The 20,024-nt window shown below is 35.6% G+C and overlaps 2 protein-coding genes across 2 annotated transcripts; one reads left to right on the top strand and one right to left on the bottom strand.

Annotated features, from left to right (window-relative positions):
• Positions 1-2,411: 2,411 nt before the first annotated feature.
• On the bottom strand, positions 2,412-6,644 carry LOC115928006 (aryl hydrocarbon receptor repressor-like). The gene is made up of 2 exons (XM_030994504.1): positions 6,195-6,644; positions 2,412-2,719 (listed from the first exon to the last, which is right to left on the bottom strand). Exons 1-2 carry the CDS (start codon positions 6,251-6,253, stop codon positions 2,479-2,481), a joined length of 300 nt encoding a protein of 99 aa, XP_030850364.1. The 5' UTR covers positions 6,254-6,644; the 3' UTR covers positions 2,412-2,478.
• Positions 6,645-16,894: 10,250 nt separating this feature from the next.
• On the top strand, positions 16,895-18,148 carry LOC115927946 (toll-like receptor 4). The gene has a single exon (XM_030994322.1). It carries the CDS (start codon positions 16,895-16,897, stop codon positions 18,146-18,148), a length of 1,254 nt encoding a protein of 417 aa, XP_030850182.1.
• Positions 18,149-20,024: the final 1,876 nt, after the last annotated feature.

The following is a 20,024-nucleotide window of genomic DNA, read 5'->3' as shown; positions in this document are numbered from 1 at the left end:
CACAACACCTCTACTGTTCTACACACGCTTAGTACATGTGTCTCATCTAAGGAGAGCCAGAATGGCATTATAACTTCTACATGTATGCTTTTACACAGGCTTAATGCCCTTCTCGCTATCAATGTTGGGCTGACTGAGTTTGGCATCGGGCCCATAATTAATTGATCATTGATCAGGTAGTGAGATACTTTTTCTCTGTCTTTTGTCAAATATATTGGGTTAGGAGCAGGGTTGCTATTGAGATAAGGTGAAGTTCAGGGTCGCATTTCAGCCTAAAGTTTACATTGTGGGTATGTATGTACATGTACAGGTGCTAGTATTACTGTTGGTTCTAGTGTTAAAGGTTATGAGATTGGCCATTTAAAGCCCCTCTTAAAGTGTTGGGAGCCCCTAAATTCATCAAAAATTTGATGGCAAAATTTCACTTAAATTGTATTATAATGCGAAAGTGGATGTCATTTAAGACACACTTCTGTAAAGAATTCCCCCCAAAAAAGTGTTTGAAGACAAATATTGCTAAAAGAATACATAATTTGGGTTTCCTGTTGAATGCAGAAAACCTAATTTTTGTATTCTTTCATCAATATTGGACTTCAAATGCATTTGTTTTTGAAATCCTTGCAGAAATATGTCTTAAATGACATAACCTTTTCACATTTTAAAACAATTTAAGCGAAATTTTGCCAGCAGATTATTGGGGCTCCCAACACTTTAGAGGGGCACACGTGTCAATAAAATAAAATTTACATTTCTTTTTATATTACAAGCTACACGTACATGTAAGTAGGAATATATTTACAATCTTAACTTGCTCTCCATTGCTTGAACTGCTATTAAAACATTTACAATTAGTTTCAAAGGCTGAATTGTGCCTTTAATTTGAAGTCAAGGAAGGGTCAAATCTTGAAAATGAGTATTCCTATTATTTAAATAATGTCAACAGTATTGTACGTTTGCTTGGCGTGCATTCGTTCGCCCCTTCTCCCAGGCAGACGAAAAAAATGTATGCTGAAAAATCTGATGACATTTCACTTACTTTACTTTTTCTATGCACTAACTCTCCCCCTCCCTCTTTCTCTCTCTCTCTTTCTCTCTCTCTCTCTTTATCCCTCTCTCTCTTTCTCTCGGCAGCTGCGGCAAAGATACAGAGTAAACTCGGGCCAGAAAGTGTACACAGCATCGAGTTTACTTTTTCGCCTGAAAGTATTGACACATATAATTTATGAGCTGCCCTTGGCCTGAACCCCTTACTATTTCCTTTCAACTGCAGTGCAAACTTGTACTAGGTACTGAATTCAGGTAAATTCTATTTGGTCCTCATGTTTCCCCCTTCCCTCATTAATACTATTTTATTTCATTTTCTCTTCGTTTGCATGAACAGCGTCCAAGGTACATGTATGCGATTCGTTCGTGTAAGTGAGAAACGAGATACAAGCACTTTAAATGTAGCTTATTTGCTCACATAAAACAAAAATTTGAAATACATATTACTTGTCTGTTTGGAGCCAGAAGGGTGTTAATTCATTTACTTTAACGCAGAATTAATGTCGCTTTGTCTTTCAACAGATTACTGTACATGTAGCTATGCTGTTTTCTTTCAATTTCAAACCATGGAAACAGAATTCTGACAAAAAGACAACATGCATGAATATTTCACTACTGCTTTAAATCTTGGCGTGGCAGAATGAATCAGGAGAATATGAGACAGCTACATGTATACATGTACATGTTGCAGATAACATGTGTATTCTCAGATAACATCATAGAAAGCAAAACAAATTTACATGTATAATGCTAATAGAGACTTTGGTGGAAAGCGATTTATAAGCACAGTTTTATTATTATTATAATTATTATTGTTATTATTATAGTATTAAAGTGAATAAAATTCACTTATCAAAAACAAAAATTAATCTGAGATGCATGACCCTTTGTGTTATCAGTGTCTGTGATATGGTTTAATATTGAAGCCCTAAAAGAATTGTGATTCAAAACAGTGAAAAAAATACACGAGGGCTCGGGGTGAATTAGCCCCCGAAATGCCTAAAAGAGCCCCTGTAAATTTGCGTAGAGTTCAATGCAAAACAAATTTTAGAATGTTATTTTCATGAAAAGTAGCCCCCCGATAAATAAATATTAATTTTTTCCCTGCTTCAAAATGATAATGAAGTGCCTCAAAAAAGTAAAATTCTTTGTGTGACCGGTTTTACCATACTCCTTTCCCCCAATAGACTGTAGTAATTTCACTTTTTGTTTTCCTAACGTTTTTTTTAACACTACAGTAGTGTTTAAAAAAACATTATGAAAAAAAAAATGAAATTTTGATTACCAATCATAAATATCTTGGTAATCAGCCTGGCGATCGGCTTGTAAAAGTCATGGGATTCCTGACTGACCTAAAGGTTTATAATTACGATTGCAGCATGAGCTAAATCCAGGATTTTGTTTCAGAATCTTAGGCAATGTTACGTAGTCACTTTAATACAAAAATTGAAATTTCTCGAGCAGGATTAACGTAAAAATGTACCTACCTTGGAAGTAGCTCTTGTTTCTCAGATAGCTCACACTGAGCCTGAGGATAGAGAGCTTGTCGAGCTTGGTGACGGTGTCCGAGTCGAAAGGCAACAGGCTAGCCAACCGATCGAGCTCTGTGTTGAGACGGTCACGATGCCGCTTACTAGGGTTGGTACGCACCGTTCCGTTGGCTGGGATCGTATTCCTGCGGGACAGATTTAATTAAGAAGGATAACAACTACATGAAAACTAATAAAATTAAAAATAGTAATGATAGTAATATAGTGACAATGATAACAATAGTAGAAATAATGATAGTAATGACAGTAGTAAATTAATAATAATAATAATAAAAATAGGAATAATAATAATATATTCATGATTATATTAATAATGATAGAAATACATGTGCATGTGTAGTAACAATTTTTAAAAATGATAATAGAAATAACAATAATAATAATAATAATTATTATTAGGGTATTTATGATAGTATAAATATTAATATTGATATCATTTTAATTTTATAAGTTTACCAAATGTACTTGAACATGTACATGTACATGTATGTACTGTATGGAGATTTCTTTTCAAATTGGTAATATCTTCCACTTTGTGATTTTATAACCCTTATCTGATTCATCAAAACAAGATGAGAGTAAAAGTTGTGTAGTTACACATGTTGCTGTGTAGCTCTAGTGAAAAAAAGAGCAGCTATAGAACAGAAGGGTGTTTTATGAATACATTTACGATCAGGTCGAGCACCCAACCAGAGGGACGGATAATCAGCCCCTGCTGCTTTGTCTCCAATTTCTCAGAATGTTTACTCAGGGAAGTACAAACTGTGTATTGAACCATGAAAACATATGATAGTCAGATCAACAAAAGAATTCAGGTGCGCTGTTTTTAACAGTTGAAAGTAATTGAATAACCACAAAGGTTTAAGTGTACGGTATGTTATATAATGTTTTGTCTCGTCAAAATCATTAGAAGTGCAACCTATGAAAGGTATATCATATGGAAAATAAGTCTTTTCCATCTGTATCATGCTGTTCTTGAGAGCATTTAGGTTTTGTTGAGTACTTTTTTATTTCTAATATTGTATTATTTCATACAGGTGTACATGTATGATTTTTTTTTTTTAAATAAAATTGTTGGTGATAATGGTCGAAATTAACTGAGTGCCATAAAAACACTAACCAACAACAATATAAAAATTCCAGTGCAATTTAATGGCACAGCACAATAAGCACATCTTCTTGGCACTTGGTTCGTAATCCTCTTAAATACTCTAAAAATGAAGTTGTAGCTGGAGGTGGTGGTGGGTGGATGATTAGTTAGAAGTGGAAACTTCTAAAAGGACAGCAGATTTGAAAGAGAGAGAGGACCGGTTTGGTTGATGGTAGACTGTTGAAGGCTGTTCCATTTTTTGGTGGTCCTTAGAAAGGACATATTTACTGAAGCCAAGTGAAGAAGTTCTACATGTACATGTATACAGTTCAAGTGTACTATTTCATTGAAGAAATATAGAGATTGTCATTGTTTTTTGTGCAAATATTCTGTACATCATGTTTAGAGACAATGAATTATACAAGTGACTATTAAATACATACATTTACACAATATATGTTATCAATGGTTTGTTGAGACTTTGCCTATACTTACAGATACATGTACATTGCATTAAGGCTAGACATTTCATTAGGAGAAATTCTTCACATAATAAACATTTGAGACAATTTCTATTCTTCTTTTAATATTGTACAAATCTTCCTTATAAAATAAAGCATTATTCTAGCACTTTTAAAGGAGGTCGTTATTGTCTTTAATTATTATATTGTTGATAACACATCACTAATTACATACATGTACATGTACAATACATTATTACATACAATACTTACATACAATACTAATTACATACAATACTAATTACATACAATACTAATTACATACAATACCAATTACATACAATACATTATTATTCTCACTATTATTAATGTTATTACTATTATTATTACTATTATTATCATTATCATTAATGATTATTGATTGATAACTAATATTAATATCATTATTATCATCTTTGTTGTGATTAACATAGCTGTATGTCTACTATTAATATTTATTATGATAATAATAATTATTATTATTATAAATATATTATCATCAATATTATTATCATTATTGTTATTAATATTATTATTATCATGATTATTATTATTATTATAAAAATGATGAATATTATTGGTAGACAATAATTACATATAATAATATCATCAATATTTTTTCTCAATGTTATTATCATTACTACATTACTTTTACATGTATATTCATGATCATTATTATCATTATTATCATTATCATTATCATTATCATTATCATTATGGATAACTTATTACTATTATTATTATTAGTATTATCTTTATTGTGACTATCATTACTACTGATACGTATACTGTACATGTACATGTACATACACATGTAGATACTAATAATTATTATTATTATTATATTATCAATATTATTATTATTATTGTAATTGATAGCCTATCGTTATCATTATTACATGTATTATTAATATACAAATTATCATTATTATTAGTAGTAGATAATAATAACATAATAATATCATTATTATTCTCAATATTATTATTATTGTTATAACTGTTATTATTACTATTATAAACACTATAATTATTATCATTACCATATTGGATATCATTATCATTCTTGATAACTTAATATTATTATCATCATTATCTTTATTGTGATTATCATTACGTCTAGATCTACTATTAATTATCATTATTATTGTAATAATAATAATTAAAATAATATTAATAATAATAATAATGATATAATATCAATAAATAATAATATTCATAATAATACAATTAAAGAGAAGGTTGAGTACTGGTAAAAAAAAGAAAATTATTTCTCACAGAATCAAACGAAACTTACACTGAATGTTCAAGATTACAAATAAATGACATGTGCCAAACAATTTTGGAAGAAAATGTATACTGGCTGAGTAATGAGCATAGAAAGACAAGGAATCAAGGTAGTACCAACCCCGACACCATGCGTGTTGTCCCATACATAGCTTTCTGTGTATGTGCTTGTTACTTTACCAAGACTCGGTCAAATTTATTATGATTTTGATGACTCCAGAACCTTGCAGTGCACACCAATACTTACATGCTACATGATCAACTGTTTCTGATCCTTTCCACACCTTTTCTTTCACAATGCAATCGCATTACCAGTACTAAAGTTTATCTTTAATGATAATTATTATTATTATTAACATAATAAAAACATACAATAATTAATCATAATCAACCAATAATTGCACATTAATAATAACAACAATGGTGTACCGTGTAGGGTCTAGATCTAGTCCATCATTATTCAAAATTTCAATCCAACTGATGGATCATGTGAAATCTCAGTTTTGTAAGATAGCGATTTCACACTTGATCATGATCAGTGCATGCATATACATGCACCTATCGAGTCTATATTCACAGACATTACAATACCCCCCTCGTGTCTTGGTGACTCCACGGAACTCCGAGCAAGCCACTCGCCTTCTGCGCTGGCGTGGCTAAGCTTCGATTTCCGGACTACCGCCCCAAAATAAATGTGCTAAATTCTCACGAAAACACACTTCTTACCGTTTGGCAGGACGACGACGCCTTTTGCCAGCATAAAGTTTAGATCCTATGGAATCCATGTCGCGGCTGAGCTAAATGTAACGTTCCTTCGAAATCCACAATTTTACCGATTTCACATGGTCATGTCAAAAAATCAGGTTCAAGTTCGAGTTATCGGCTTCTCTCTTCCTCATTCAATTCACGTCTGCTGTGGCTGTGCTTGCGCAAATTTTCCGATTGAGGCACATGCAGAGACCTATTCAGTGTCGGTGCACCAACATGGTAATAATCCTGATAGTTTTGATGGTCACATACACACTGACACAATTATGTGTTAAGTTCGCATGGATTTTGGAGTACAGATAAGTGCTCGAAATTGCGATTCCAACCTGAACACCACGACCAAGTTGCGAAAAATAGGCCTACGTCGCGGGCGCGCACGGGGCCATGGGCGATATGAAATGAAGAGTTCGGAAGTAAGTGTATGCAGATGGTGTATACATGTATGTACGTGTATTTTGTATATTGTTTACAATTGCAATGTGAACAGTCGTAGCAGTAGATGGCAGTATTGAACTTGTTACTCACAGCACATTATACTTTTATAATTCTACCTTTTTATAATTTTGTATCCGGAAGTCACCTTTTCTTTTTTATATTGAAAAATCTATTATTTTCTCTCAAATTGCAGAATTGTTTCCTAAAATTATCTATTGACTAATTATCTCTATTTTAGGGGCAAGATTTCACCAGGAGGCGGGGAGGAGAGGGAAGGAGGCGGGATGACATATTTTGCCCGAATATTTCAAATTTCTACATTTCGAAAGGGAAAAAGCAAGAAAGCACACCAGAAGAAAAAATAATCACTTCATGATCCTTTGGCCGTCGGTATCTGAATTTCAAAGGAAAATCAAATTTCTAAAAAGTTCATTATTTTTCTGCCCTCAATAAGTCTTTCGTCTTTTTTGTGCATGGCTGATTGTCAGTGAAACGGAGTTAAGTCTGTTTGACGATACGGCAGGCAGCCAGTAAAAACGAATTTGTTTAATCAAAGTATAGAAATGCAAGCATATACTTTAGACAAAGACAACTTTGTTATTCCTGGCTTATTTTTCCTGATTGAGGTGTCATAATTATGAAAGGGCAGAAAATGAATTTTCTACAAATGTGATTTTCAGATATAGCCCGCCAAATGACTTTTTGGTACCCTCTCTTCAAATTCATTTTAATCACCTATGCGTGAAATATGCATCATACGAGTTGCATCAAATGAAAGAAGAGGATCTAAGTTTTACAAATATGTGTCATTTATTAATTGTAATTGTGATTAAGTTTTGATAAAACATGGATAATTCTCAGTTTCTTTTTTTTCTGGAACGCACTGTATAATAGAGAATACCTTTCTTGCCGTGTGCGAGTTTTGATCTATGTGGTGTCTTGTCTCTGGATATACATCTTTGTACAAAAATTCAAATAAGAATAACATACATGTTGTAAAGTATTATAGGCGTGGTTAGTATGCAAGCACCGGTTCTCTTTCAATATATCAAAGGGCCACTCGTGCGAATTATCAACAGAATTACCCAACAACAACAAAACGACCCCGACGCCCCTGCCCCACCCCTCCCCCTAAAATCAAGGCCCCTGTCCTAGTTACCGATGGGTTAGGCCTATCCTGTTCAAGTTGACTTAAATTTTGATCTGTTATTCTCGTGTATTGTTGTATGTTGGAAGTTGGACGAATAAAAACCAATCAATCAATATCTGCATGTATTACAATTTTATACCCGACACTGCCAGGTCTAACCAGGAAGGTGATCACCTCCCTGGTCTAAGTTATCACTCTGACTCACCATGGTGGTGTACAACCAGATCTCTTCTTGCTTAAATTCCACTATACAGTAAAATGTATTCATCATGCAGGCCCCTGTGTTAAATGTGGCGAATTACAAGGGCTTTAAAAACAAAACGTAAGTGATGACATTGCTCGAGGACATACGAACTTGACCTTGGGAATTTAGTCTCCTCTGCCGGGGGCTCCTCTTTATTCAAAGCGTTGCAGTAAGACAAGTATTTCTATCCTGAAAATTTGATTAGTGGTCTGTTTCAAGGGCATTGGTTGCACATTATTGGGGTGCTGAGCGACAGCTGTTCGATGTGTATGTTCTGTAGCGCCCTTAGAGTATAGAGAGAGAAAGAGAGAGAGAGAGAGAGAGAGAGAGAGAGAGAGAGAGAGAGGGTGAAAAGACGGGAGGGAAAACAAGAACAAAGTGATAAACGACAGAAGAGAGAGAAAGAGAGAAGGAGAGAGAGAGAGGGAGAAAAAAAAGGAGAAGTAGAGAGACAGACATAGACAAAAAGAGAGACATGGATGAGAAAGAGAGAGACAGACAGAAAAACATGTAGACACGAAGACAAACTAACAGACGGGCGGACAGACAGACAGATAGATGCAGTGACAGAGACATAAGTACGAATTAATTGATATATTTCTGGCTCTTGATGATCCGCAAATCTCACACGTGGTATTACTCTTATATAGAATAGAACTATCAAAGTTCGTCTATAAAGCTTGCATGTTTGTTTATTTTATTTCAATACGGTCATCAAAAAATAGGTTGAGAGATAAAAGAGATAGATGGGAATATGTAAGAAGACAACAGGATTAATAAACAACAAGTTTTTAAAAAAAACTAATTAAATGTTGCCTACATTTTATAAAAGCCGGTAGTTTGGTTTGCGTTTGAGACTGGAATCAGATACGGAGCCAGAATATCAGAGCGGGATTCACAGGTTACAGATATCTGACGAGGGGATGGGGGGGGGGGGTATGTTTGAAAACATTTTGGGTGTTCCCCATGACTAGCTGATTACCTTTAGTGACAAACATCGAGAGACCGATACCAGTGTGTTTAACAACAACGTGCCAGGCAGGGACGGCGTATTGTATTTTCTTGGTGAGGAATTGTCAAAAGCCAAAGGGCACTTTTGGAAAATGGGCACCGTCCAAAAATGATGGGAACGGTTGAAACATTACAAATTGATCTACCATAACCACTTCTTATAATCAATTTCAAATGGATTGTCACCTTCCTTGACACGAAATGCAAACGTAAACAAGAAAGGAAAAGAGGAAGGGAGGAAAAGAGAGGAGAGAGAGGAAGAGAGAGTTCACAAAATGTCAATGTGGGAAATACGTAAATAGTCCAAGAGATCCCGCATGAAATTAATGTTCATGATGATGTCTACCTTTGACCTTTCAAAGTGAATCTAACATTTAAAAACATTTTTATGAAATGATAATAATGATCCCTTACTTTAAAATTATGTAGAATGTGACTTGATAGACATTTAAAGAATGTAAAGTGCATAATGAATGAAGGTTCAAAACGTTTAGGAGACCCAATACATCTCAGAATATGCATGCTGAATGCTTCAAAGATGCCATAACTAATATTAACAACGAGGATATCAATAGATTTATGATTACTATTCATAATTTACAGGTAATAACTAAATTGTTCATACCCTTACCACGTAAGTTCTGTGGAAAATGCTTTGTCCCGATTTATATTAGGCTACTTGAGAAAGTGACACATCAAAGCGTACAACAAATAATTCAACAAAAGCCCCAATCCTACCACTCCAGTCCACCTTTCATTATTGAGTTACAAAAAACACAAAAAACATCAAATTCACAAGGGATGTGAATATATCACTTTTTAATCGTATGTTGCCTGTTTAGTGAAGGTGATTGAGCCCTCTATCTTCTTCAAACTAAAGATTTCAGGACACTTGCATTTTAACATAATTGTGCACTAATTATTTAAAGGATGGGCAGGAATAAAAACGGGTCACGACATATCCTTTTATGGTATTTTAGCTGTACTGATAACATTATATTTGTAGCTAAATTGTGTTTTGTGATCAAAATTATAATACTTGTATGCTATGAGAGGCATCGCTGTTTATATAGGCTCAAGGGGGACGTTGCATCCTGATATGACCCCGAGGCGCGCCGGGGCGGGTGGCGACTCGAGGGGTCATGGCAGGATGCAACGTCCCCGAGAGCCAGTATAGAAACAGCTTTGCTTTAAATATTAAAGCAGTCGATATTATCTTTTATATACCGAATTAACACAAACATTCTACCAAGAATTCTTACCTTATCCTTTTATTGAGTAAAGATTGGTTAAAACATCACGGAAAAGCTGAGAAACTGTCTGTTTATCTTTGCTGGAAAAATGACTGAAGTTTTCGATCAGTTGGGAATCGCAGACAAAAAGCACTGTATGGTGTCCGCGCTCGCTCAAAGAACAGTTTAACACGTTAACCAATGGGTATCGCAGCAAAAATTAACTATTTGGATGGTAACCGGAATTTTGAGGGATCTCACTCTAGGAATATTAGGCCTAACCGGTTTTGCGATTTGTCGTTTCTTTACGGGAATGGCTAAATTCACGACTCCAATTTCGACCAATCAGATGGCTGGATTTCTTAATCGAAATATATATTATGTATTATAACAGTTTAATATTTATCAATTTGTTTTGTTTGTATTACATGTTATATATGCCTGATTGTGTTACGTATTACAAGGCTCTCGTGCAAAACACTTTCATTTACTGAAATATAACGTATAACGATGTATAACGAATTTAAGGAATATCACCGTTGGATTAATTCAAATCAGAGCTGAAAACACAATGTTCATGAATGGTTACTAATCATAAGTTTATGTGACATCAATACAGTGATGTTCTAACACGCATAGAGACCAGTCGGTATTATGCGTTTACTATGCAACGAACTATAATCATCATTATTGATTTTATAAAGAACACAAAATAAATATATAAATGAATGAATGAATAAATAAATAAATAAATAAACAAAATGGAAATAATAGTCATAAACATGTCTAACGTAGGTTGTGGGTGAAAAAACGGGAAGGGGAAACATTGTAGAATATGACGATTCAACCTCTTTCCACCCTTTATATACGGTGGCCTTGTGCCTTCGTGTTCAATGCACCTACGTATGATGTCACCGTCAGAAGTGGTTCTAGAGAGGGCCCCGATAATTGTCCTAATATGCATAACATTATGCGAGGAACATGACATAGTAGTAAATGAATGCGAAAACCCCTAAGCCCTTCCCCTCCCTCCCTCCTCCATCTTGCTCTTCTATATTAAATGTCCTTTGGCAAGGTATTAATCTAACGATTTGCCACTCCATACCCAGGAGGAGAAAAGGGGACCTGATAGGATGACAAAAGGCTTTGTGTTGATAATTGCCATATGCCCTCACGATGACCATAATTATGGTAATAATACTTCCCAGGGAGTGGAGAAGGAATATATTGTGCGTGAATGAATCCGATAACCGGGGTATTATGTACAGCGCTTAGAGACTGTATTTCGTATTAAAGATAATTATGACAGATTATCATATTGTCATATTATCCTTTCCTCCATTGTTATATAGCCCCCTCAATTATTAAACCCAAGCTACGCCTCTTGAATTTAAATTGCTTCCATAGTTCCTTCTGATCTGCACACTACGGTTAAGTTGGTATTGAGTAATAATAATACTAATACTAATACTAATAATAATAATATTCGGTTCTTGTATCGCGCATATCACATTTAAACGTCTCTGCATGCGCTTCCAAATGGTGATATTATTACCCCGGCTTTAGCCTATATAGCTGCCATTAAGGGCCCTAGCATTTCAAGGATTACTCTTTTAATCTCCATAAAGGTAACTCAAATAGAGAGTGGCAGATATCAGCTGCAGTAGTTTTAACAACTGGCTGATACTTTCATAGGAGCACTTTTATTTGTGTCATTTAAAATATTGTAATTGTATCCCTTGAATGTGTTTGCTATGCTCATCATTTACAAAATGTAGATTTCATTCATTAAAGCATAAACATATTGATTATACTTTAAAATCTGTGTTAATTTTATTTTGTATGTATTTTTTGTCTTTTAAGAAGATAAAAGGGGGGATGAATAGATGAGATTGTACGCTAGCGCATGGTGATAATAATTACATGATGATAAAGGGCAATGATGTGATTCAAGAATGGTGTGTTTGTATGCTGGTGAGTTATTGTTATAAGTTGGTGTTTATTTATTCATTTTTGTTCTTTATTTATTTTTTGTGTGGGGGAAGGGGGGGGGTGTTCATGAAGAAACAAAATTACGGCAAGCAAAGCGTTGTGATGGGAGTGTCGTTTTATGTTAATGAGAGAGAGAGAGAGTATGTGAACGAAATAAGGACACATAATTGTAAGCGCATATGGTAAAAAAAAAATATAGAAAAAGGGGCACATAACAAAATGGAAAAGGGTCACTTCTAAGAAGAAAACATAAAAAGTTATTAGAAATAACAAGAGGAACTTTAAAACAAAGTGAAACGGGACAAACTACATGAAGGAAAAGTGCACTTGTAATAAACAAAAAGAGATGTTAATCTGATGTAAAAGGGGCACTTAAACCCTATCTAACATGGGTTATTTTGAAACTTCATAGCCTGGGGGGTCCGGGCCCCCTCCCCTGGAGAAAAAAACGTTAAATGTACCTTTTTTTGGAGATGGGCCCCCTCTCCTGGCGCTCAAGGGGGGGGGGGGTGCGATTTTTCAAATTTTCGAGGGCCCCCCTCCCCCAATAATTTTTTTTGATTGTTCACTACCCCCCCCCCCCCCCTGAGCGAATTATCGGCCGGCTGTTTCGCTGCTAAATATAGTCTCACGAATTGGGCCCCCTCCCGTGCCGCCGGCTGGATAAGGCCCCCCCCCCCCCCCCAGGTTAGATAGGGTTAAGGGGAAAACGGGCCGCCCATGTATTTTTGAAGAAAAAATGGGCCATTGTGCTCCCCCCCCCCCTCCAGAGTGCCACAATTGGTATTGATAATGCCTGACTACGATGAGAATTAAAAAAAAAAATTGGTTATGAACAAAGATTTGTTCCCCCAAGAACAGAATTCTTCATTTTCAGATGTATGGTCAAATTGAAGCTAGCCAACACTTGCGCCTTTAAAACCAATGAATGCTGAACATAGCATATCAATAATGCAATGAATGAGGATAAAATTGATTTAAAATTGATATGGATCACACTCTAACTTAAAATCGATTTTAAGGCCAAAATCGATTTTATTTATTTAGTGAAACTGCTGCTAAAATTGAAGTCAATTTTAGGCCCTTAAAATCGATCAAATCGATTTTAGATCGATTTTAGGGCTTTAGTGAAACACCCCCCAGGTACCCATTTACCTCACCTGGGTCGAGTGTAGCAAATGTAGGTTAATGTCTTGCCAAAGGACATTAGAGCAACGCCGGGACTCAAACCGCGGACCTGGTGCAACAGTCCGGTGACATATCCACTCGACCACGACACCTCTACATCAAAATTAGAAAGATGGGAGGTGAAAAGCCGGAAAGCGCACTTTTCGTTGGAAGCGTCTCGAACGAAATGATAGAAACTAGTGGCTGAGATACCCTCATTTACAGGAATATTTTTTTATCATCAAATTACATGTATAAAAGAAATGTGGTGTTGAAAAGAAAATAGAGTAAATGGAAAAAATATAAGAAAGGTTATGAGTTGGAAGGTCATTTTAAAGTTTGAAGGTATAGACTAGTTTAGGTCATGCGATTGTATTGTGAAAGAAACGTTGTGGAAGTATTGGTGTGTACTGCAAGGTTCTGGAATCATCAAAATGATAAGAAATTTGGCCCAGTCTTGGTAAAGTTACAAGCACTGTACATAGAAAGATGTATTTGGGAGTACGCCATATGTATCCAGTCCGGATAGATATAATAATTTACCAAATATATCAATTAGTAGGCGGTTTCCTGGCAAAAATGTTATCATCACGTATTAGTCAAAACGTATTCTATCACATGATTTGTAATAAGAGCTTCCATTTCATTTTTTGAGAGGGGGCGTTTCCAAAACTGGTCTATACCTTTCAAAACGAGGAAATTAGATTTAAAGTTTGGTAAGACGATAGCAATCATGTAATAATGATAGAAAACAATATACCTATCTGTGCCATGAACAAAATAACGCCCAAAATAGATTATTCCACTTTGCCAACCTTGCAGAGCTAATAGAACCTATGATTTATGCATCTCAAAAGTATCGATTAATAATAATTGATTACACGCACTACAAGTTTTGAAGGCCACATTGTCAAATCGTAATTCAAAATAAATTCACTTACACACATGCCATTTATCATACAGCTATACAGTAATACCTTTATTTTATTAACAGCCCCTGATGTAAACAAGGTCATTACCTTACGATATTTTAACAAAGGGAATAATAAACAAGAATCAACAAAGCAGGAAATAAATGCCACAAAGTATTAACCTTTAGGATCAAGGCCTGAAGTTTCTGAAGTGGATTCACAAGTAAAACAGAAAGCCAAAAACAGATTTGTATTAGTTGCGGATTTAAGCATCCTGTTTATTTGCATCACAACAGCTAGGAAAATCATCAGTCATTATTCTCATTTAAACACTTTAGAAAGTAGATGTGAGCTTGGTTCTCTCCATGTAGGCCTCCAACATAATATTGCAAGGGATACAAAGGCAGCAGGGGGCTAGCGCAGCCGGACAAGAGTGACGGGAAGCTCATCATCGCTGTGCAGATGGGTACCTTTCATTATTTCGTTGACTGCGTTATTATATTGAACCGGCAAAAGTTGAGAATCTTCCATTTATGTTAATTGTTATTAACTCCCTTTCTCAGACTTCATAATTATAAAGTTGATGAGACAAGGAGGGGAGATATCAAGGAGGGGAGATATCTACACGACTATTGCTCATTGTGACCCTTCTCTATATTATGAAGACTTTTTCATGACTGTCGTCTTCTGCAGTTTGGACGTGGAATCCCCTTAGTACGTCGGACTTATTATCACCATTCTCGAACTAAAACAACTTTTCACTATTGTTCTGGTCGACATCATAGCCTACTCGTTGCAGAATATCGCCATGTACACGTGTGTACGCCTCCTGAAGGATAAGTACTCTAAACATGACTATGAGGAAGATTTCATGAACTCTTTATAAATCCTCAATAGTTCTGTTGAAATAATATAATAGGCCGTACATAATAAGTCAATTCTTAACCGAATGATTTAACATTTGCATGAGGCAGTTCGTTACTGGAAACTTCGTCTTCAATCGAGGCATCTAGGAAATCATCATGTTGGTGTCTCCTGTTATTCGTGGAACAGTCTCGAGGATGCCTGTCTTCCTGTGGATTGTGGGTGCCCTGTCTTTGCTTTCTGGATCACTACCTTTTGAGGATGTTCCAAGAAAATTGGAAGTTGTCTCACCAGGGCCCCATGGATGCCGCCTTAATACTTCAGGTCGTGGAACCAAAGTGTTCTGTACTTGCCTGGATCTCATATCTGTTCCTCAAGATCTTCCCAATAACACCATAATGCTTGATCTCGCATACAACAAGATTACAACGCTCTACAATGAATCTTTCGCCTATCTTCTAGACATAATCACCCTCGGGCTAAGAGAGAATGGTCTCCGACAGGTGGAAGGAGGAGCATTCCAGCCGTTGATTCATCTAAAAGAATTATCACTGCAAAGAAATCGGTTAGTTTCTCTTCCATCAGGCTTGTTTAGCTCAAACTATCGTCTCTCAAAACTCATCCTCTCTGGAAACCAACTTGGTTTAATTCCAAGTAGCTCGTTACCATTATTAAACAATATGACTTTACTTGATTTGAGTTCCAATAACATTTCCACCATCAATTCCCACGATTTTAGTCCTTTGGAGAATTGCTCGTTGACTAGACTCTATCTCAATTCGAATGCTTTACATGATCTGCCATCCAGAGTATTTTCATATTTGAGGAAAGTTGACAAATTGTTTCTTAAAATAAATGTCTTTTCTAAACTTCACATTTCCTCACTTTTAGGAAATACTAAAATTCAAAGGCTTTACTTGGAAGGCTGTAAAATAAATCGTATAGTTCCACTTAACCGCTCTTCTGTAACCTTAGATGACCTGCCTACAATCATTAATTTAAGCTTGGCATCAAACAGGATAAGTTCCATAGTAGACTTCACATTTTGGGGTTTAAATCATACAAATGTTATTAAACTTCAGGCTAACCGCATTTCTCTGATATCAAATAAACCTTTTTGTGGATTGGACCAGCTGATGGAGTTAGATCTATCCCATAATAAGTTAGCTTCCTTAACCTCTGGTATATTTTCCTGTAACAAAATGTTACAGAGAATAAAACTTGCCGGGAACAACATTGCTAGCTTTTCAACTGATATACTATCTGGTCTGCCTTCTCTCACCCACTTATACCTCGCACAAAATAGTCTCAGTGACGTTGTGAGCAATCATTCTCTGATAATTCCTTCTCTGGAATTTCTGGATATTTCTTTCAATAAAATCAAATTGATCAAAAAGTTTTTCCTTTGGGGTTTGATAAATCTCAAAATACTAATGGTGTCCCATAATGAAATTGAACACGTTTACTCTCCTCATACTTTCGCAAAGTTGGAATACCTGACACATCTTTATCTCAACAATGAAGTTTCCCAAGCCATAACAACGGTTTTTAGCTCCATGGGTCGTCTTTCTAAATTGGATTTATCGTTTTCAAAATTGCATTTTTTAAACCAAAGTCCATTCAAAAACACTTCGTCTCTTGTGACACTGGCTATGCGTGAAGACAAGTTAAAGAGTGCTGATTTGTTTAGTATGTATCAAAAATCACTTTTTGATGGACTGAAATCATTGCACACGCTAGAATTAACAGGAAATTTTCTAGAAAGCTTACAACCAGGTACTTTCAACCCACTTGTGAAACTCAGACAATTGTATTTGTCTAAGTGTTCTATCAAGGTATTAAATCCCAGAATCTTTAGCAGTCTCGCTTTCCTATCAAGCCTGTATCTTGACCAGAATGAAATCACGAAGATCCCCGAGGATCTGCTTCACAGGCAGCATCACCTGACTATCCTGTACATCAGCAACAACAAATTGGACTCGATTCCTATGACACTGTTCAACGAAACTCCTTTCCTGCACAGGCTTCATATGGATGGAAACCAGATTTCCACAATAACACCTTACACCATGTTTCCAAGAAATGGTACAATGACACTAGATGCGTCTCGAAACCCCTTTTCCTGCACATGTGACCTTAGTTGGTTTGTGCAATGGATCCGTTCTAGCAACGTTGATATCATTCATCCTAATGACACACTTTGTTCACTCGCTTCATTCGAAGAAGAAGTGCATTCACCTATCATGACATTCCATCCCGAGCAGTACTGTGGCATCAACATTTTGGCTGCCACATGTGTACCCTTGGCAGTTGTTCTGCTTGCAGTGATATGCTTCATGGCTTACCGATATAAATGGTGGCTCAACTACAAGATCTTCCTCTTAAAGCTAGCAATCCGTGGTTACGAGGAAATCAACCATGACTTTGATGCACAGGAATATGAGTACCAGCTAAACATTATGTACATTGAAGATGATGAGGGGTGGGTGAACGAGGTCATGAAGCCGGTCCTGCAGGAGAGGTTTCCACATCTGCAAAAAGTGGTTTGGGGTGACAACAACCTCAACATCTCGATGTTCTACATCAACGCTCTTCATTATGCAACTGACAACAGCTTCAAGACTGTCCTGTTGATTAGTTACAACTCGGTGGATGATGCCTGGTTCCTGACCAAGCTGCGCATAGCCCTAGAGCACCTCAATGACACCAGACTGGAAAAGGTCATACTTATTTTCCTTGAGGACATCGAGGATGATGACCTTCCGTACCTGGTACGGTTGTTCCTGAGTAAGAACAAACCTTACATGCTTTGGACCGAGGACAAAGATGGCCAGGAACTTTTCTGGGCCCAATTTGAAAAGAGCATGAGGACAAACAAGGCATTCAATAATGTTATTCCCATTTAACTTCAATTCAAATGGCAACAGCTCTTAAACAGATTTGTTCTTATATAAGAAAATAACAAAAAACTTTAGTTTGTTGCAACAGATTCATCATTAAAGCCCATCTTTATTAGCTTGGCTAAGAGGGATTAGACCACCCAGGAACGTCACTGACAGGTGGCTCTCTCATCAACTCAGCTCTCAATTAACATAAAACAAAGAGGATCATGGGAGACCAATGGTCACCAATTAGACATTGTTTTCTATATAGAGGGAGCAAGTAGCTACAAGTAGTACAGTTGGCCTTTAAAACATCGACCTGTAAAAAATAATATGATGTTTTTTGTAGTTTTAAAATAGAGTAAATTACGTGACCATTAATTATTATAATATTCTTCTATTTCACTAAACATGCTGAAAAGATTCTTTGCCTGTACAAGTTGGAAATACATGTCCAGTATTTCCAGAACAGAATTGTGAAAATCACTTAAACACGTAACATTGAGTGATGATTCTAGGACAATCACCCCTGAGGGCAATTACCCCCAGAAATTTACCCCCTAGGATAATTCCCCCACCCCCCCCCCCCCCGAGAAAAATTATCCCCTCCCCGAAAGGAAATTCTTCTAATTATTCAAACCAATTCGTTATAAGGGTGGACTTGCCCTTGATGAAAAGGGGGAGTTAATATTCGGGTGGGGATAGTTGTCCTTGGTTGTCCTGTGGTCATACCAAATAAAGGAAAACAATTAATATAGGCAAATATTTGTAATATTCTTTATAGTTCGTCGACCTTTCTTGAAATTTCTTGCTAATGTATAATTATTTTTACCCCAATTTATGGAATGATTTTGACAATGATTTATTCCTAATAGATCTAAATAATAATATATCTTCGGGCGGCCTATAAAACTCTAGTCCCCGCTGCGTACAGTAATGATTCAGTGGCTTGGGAATGGCCTCGTTACTGTGAGGCCCCAGAATCAAAACCGTATCGATCAGCTATATTAGTGCCATTTGTGAGGCTTTAATCCTCATTACTGTCAGTTATGACTTAAGGACGTAGGCCCCCTAGTTGTTTAATATAGTAGCACACACATGCTTTAGTAGTCATGCAAAACAAACACTCGCAAATTATTATACAATAAAATCTGCAAATTTATATTATTAGGAATAAATCATTGTCAAAATCATTCTATAAACTGGGGTAAAAATAATTGACCATTAGCCAGAAATTTGAAGAAAGGTCGACGAACTTCTTTGAACTAAGAATATTATAAATTTTTGCCTGTATTAATTGTTTTCCTTTATTTGGAATGACCACGGTTATTGTTTTAGCTATTGAGTGAATGAAAACAATAAATACTACAATCTATGATATTATGATCGGTAACGTATGGGAAAAGACTACATTGGACTTGGCATTTATGAGAACATTTAAAGCTCTGAGATATTATGTATTATAAGTATTCTAAGATCTTTGAGGCATGAAAATCATAACAAATTTACAAGTCTTGCAGAAGTATTAGGCACATTTAAATGCACTAAACCAATTATTCATTCAATGGCTGAGTTTACTTTAGTTTAGCTTAGTTTACTTTCCTTTACTCTACATTTCTTTTTATTATTTAGTTTAGTTTACTTTAGTTTACTTTAGTTTACTTTAGTTTACTTTAGTTTAGTTTAGTTTAGTTTAGTTTAGTTTAGTATAGTTTAGTTTAGTTTAGTTTAGTTTAGTTTAGTTTAGTTTAGTTTAGTTTAGTTTTGTTTAGATTAGTTTAGTTTAGTCTAGCAATTAAAATTCTCTCGCCGCTTCCATCAAATAATAAAAATGTCAAATAATCATGTATTGATATATAATCAAAGATGAGAATGACACGTTACAAATATATACATGTAT

This window comes from Strongylocentrotus purpuratus, unplaced genomic scaffold, assembly GCF_000002235.5.
Source record: "Strongylocentrotus purpuratus isolate Spur 01 unplaced genomic scaffold, Spur_5.0 spur5_scaffold_21, whole genome shotgun sequence".
In the NCBI taxonomy this organism is placed as follows: Eukaryota; Metazoa; Echinodermata; class Echinoidea; order Camarodonta; family Strongylocentrotidae; genus Strongylocentrotus; species Strongylocentrotus purpuratus.
The sequence above is the reverse complement of the archived record's forward strand: the minus strand, read 5'-3'. Positions and strand labels throughout refer to the sequence as shown.

Coding starts and splice junctions, on each gene's coding strand:
- LOC115928006 (XM_030994504.1), bottom strand. CDS start 6,253: ATGGATTCCATAGGATCTAAACTTTATGCTGGCAAAAGGCGTCGTCGT. Junction 2,720..6,194: donor CGTCGTCGTCCTGCCAAACG/GTAAGAAGTGTG, acceptor TCTGTCCCGCAG/GAATACGATCCCAGCCAACG.
- LOC115927946 (XM_030994322.1), top strand. CDS start 16,895: ATGCGTGAAGACAAGTTAAAGAGTGCTGATTTGTTTAGTATGTATCAA.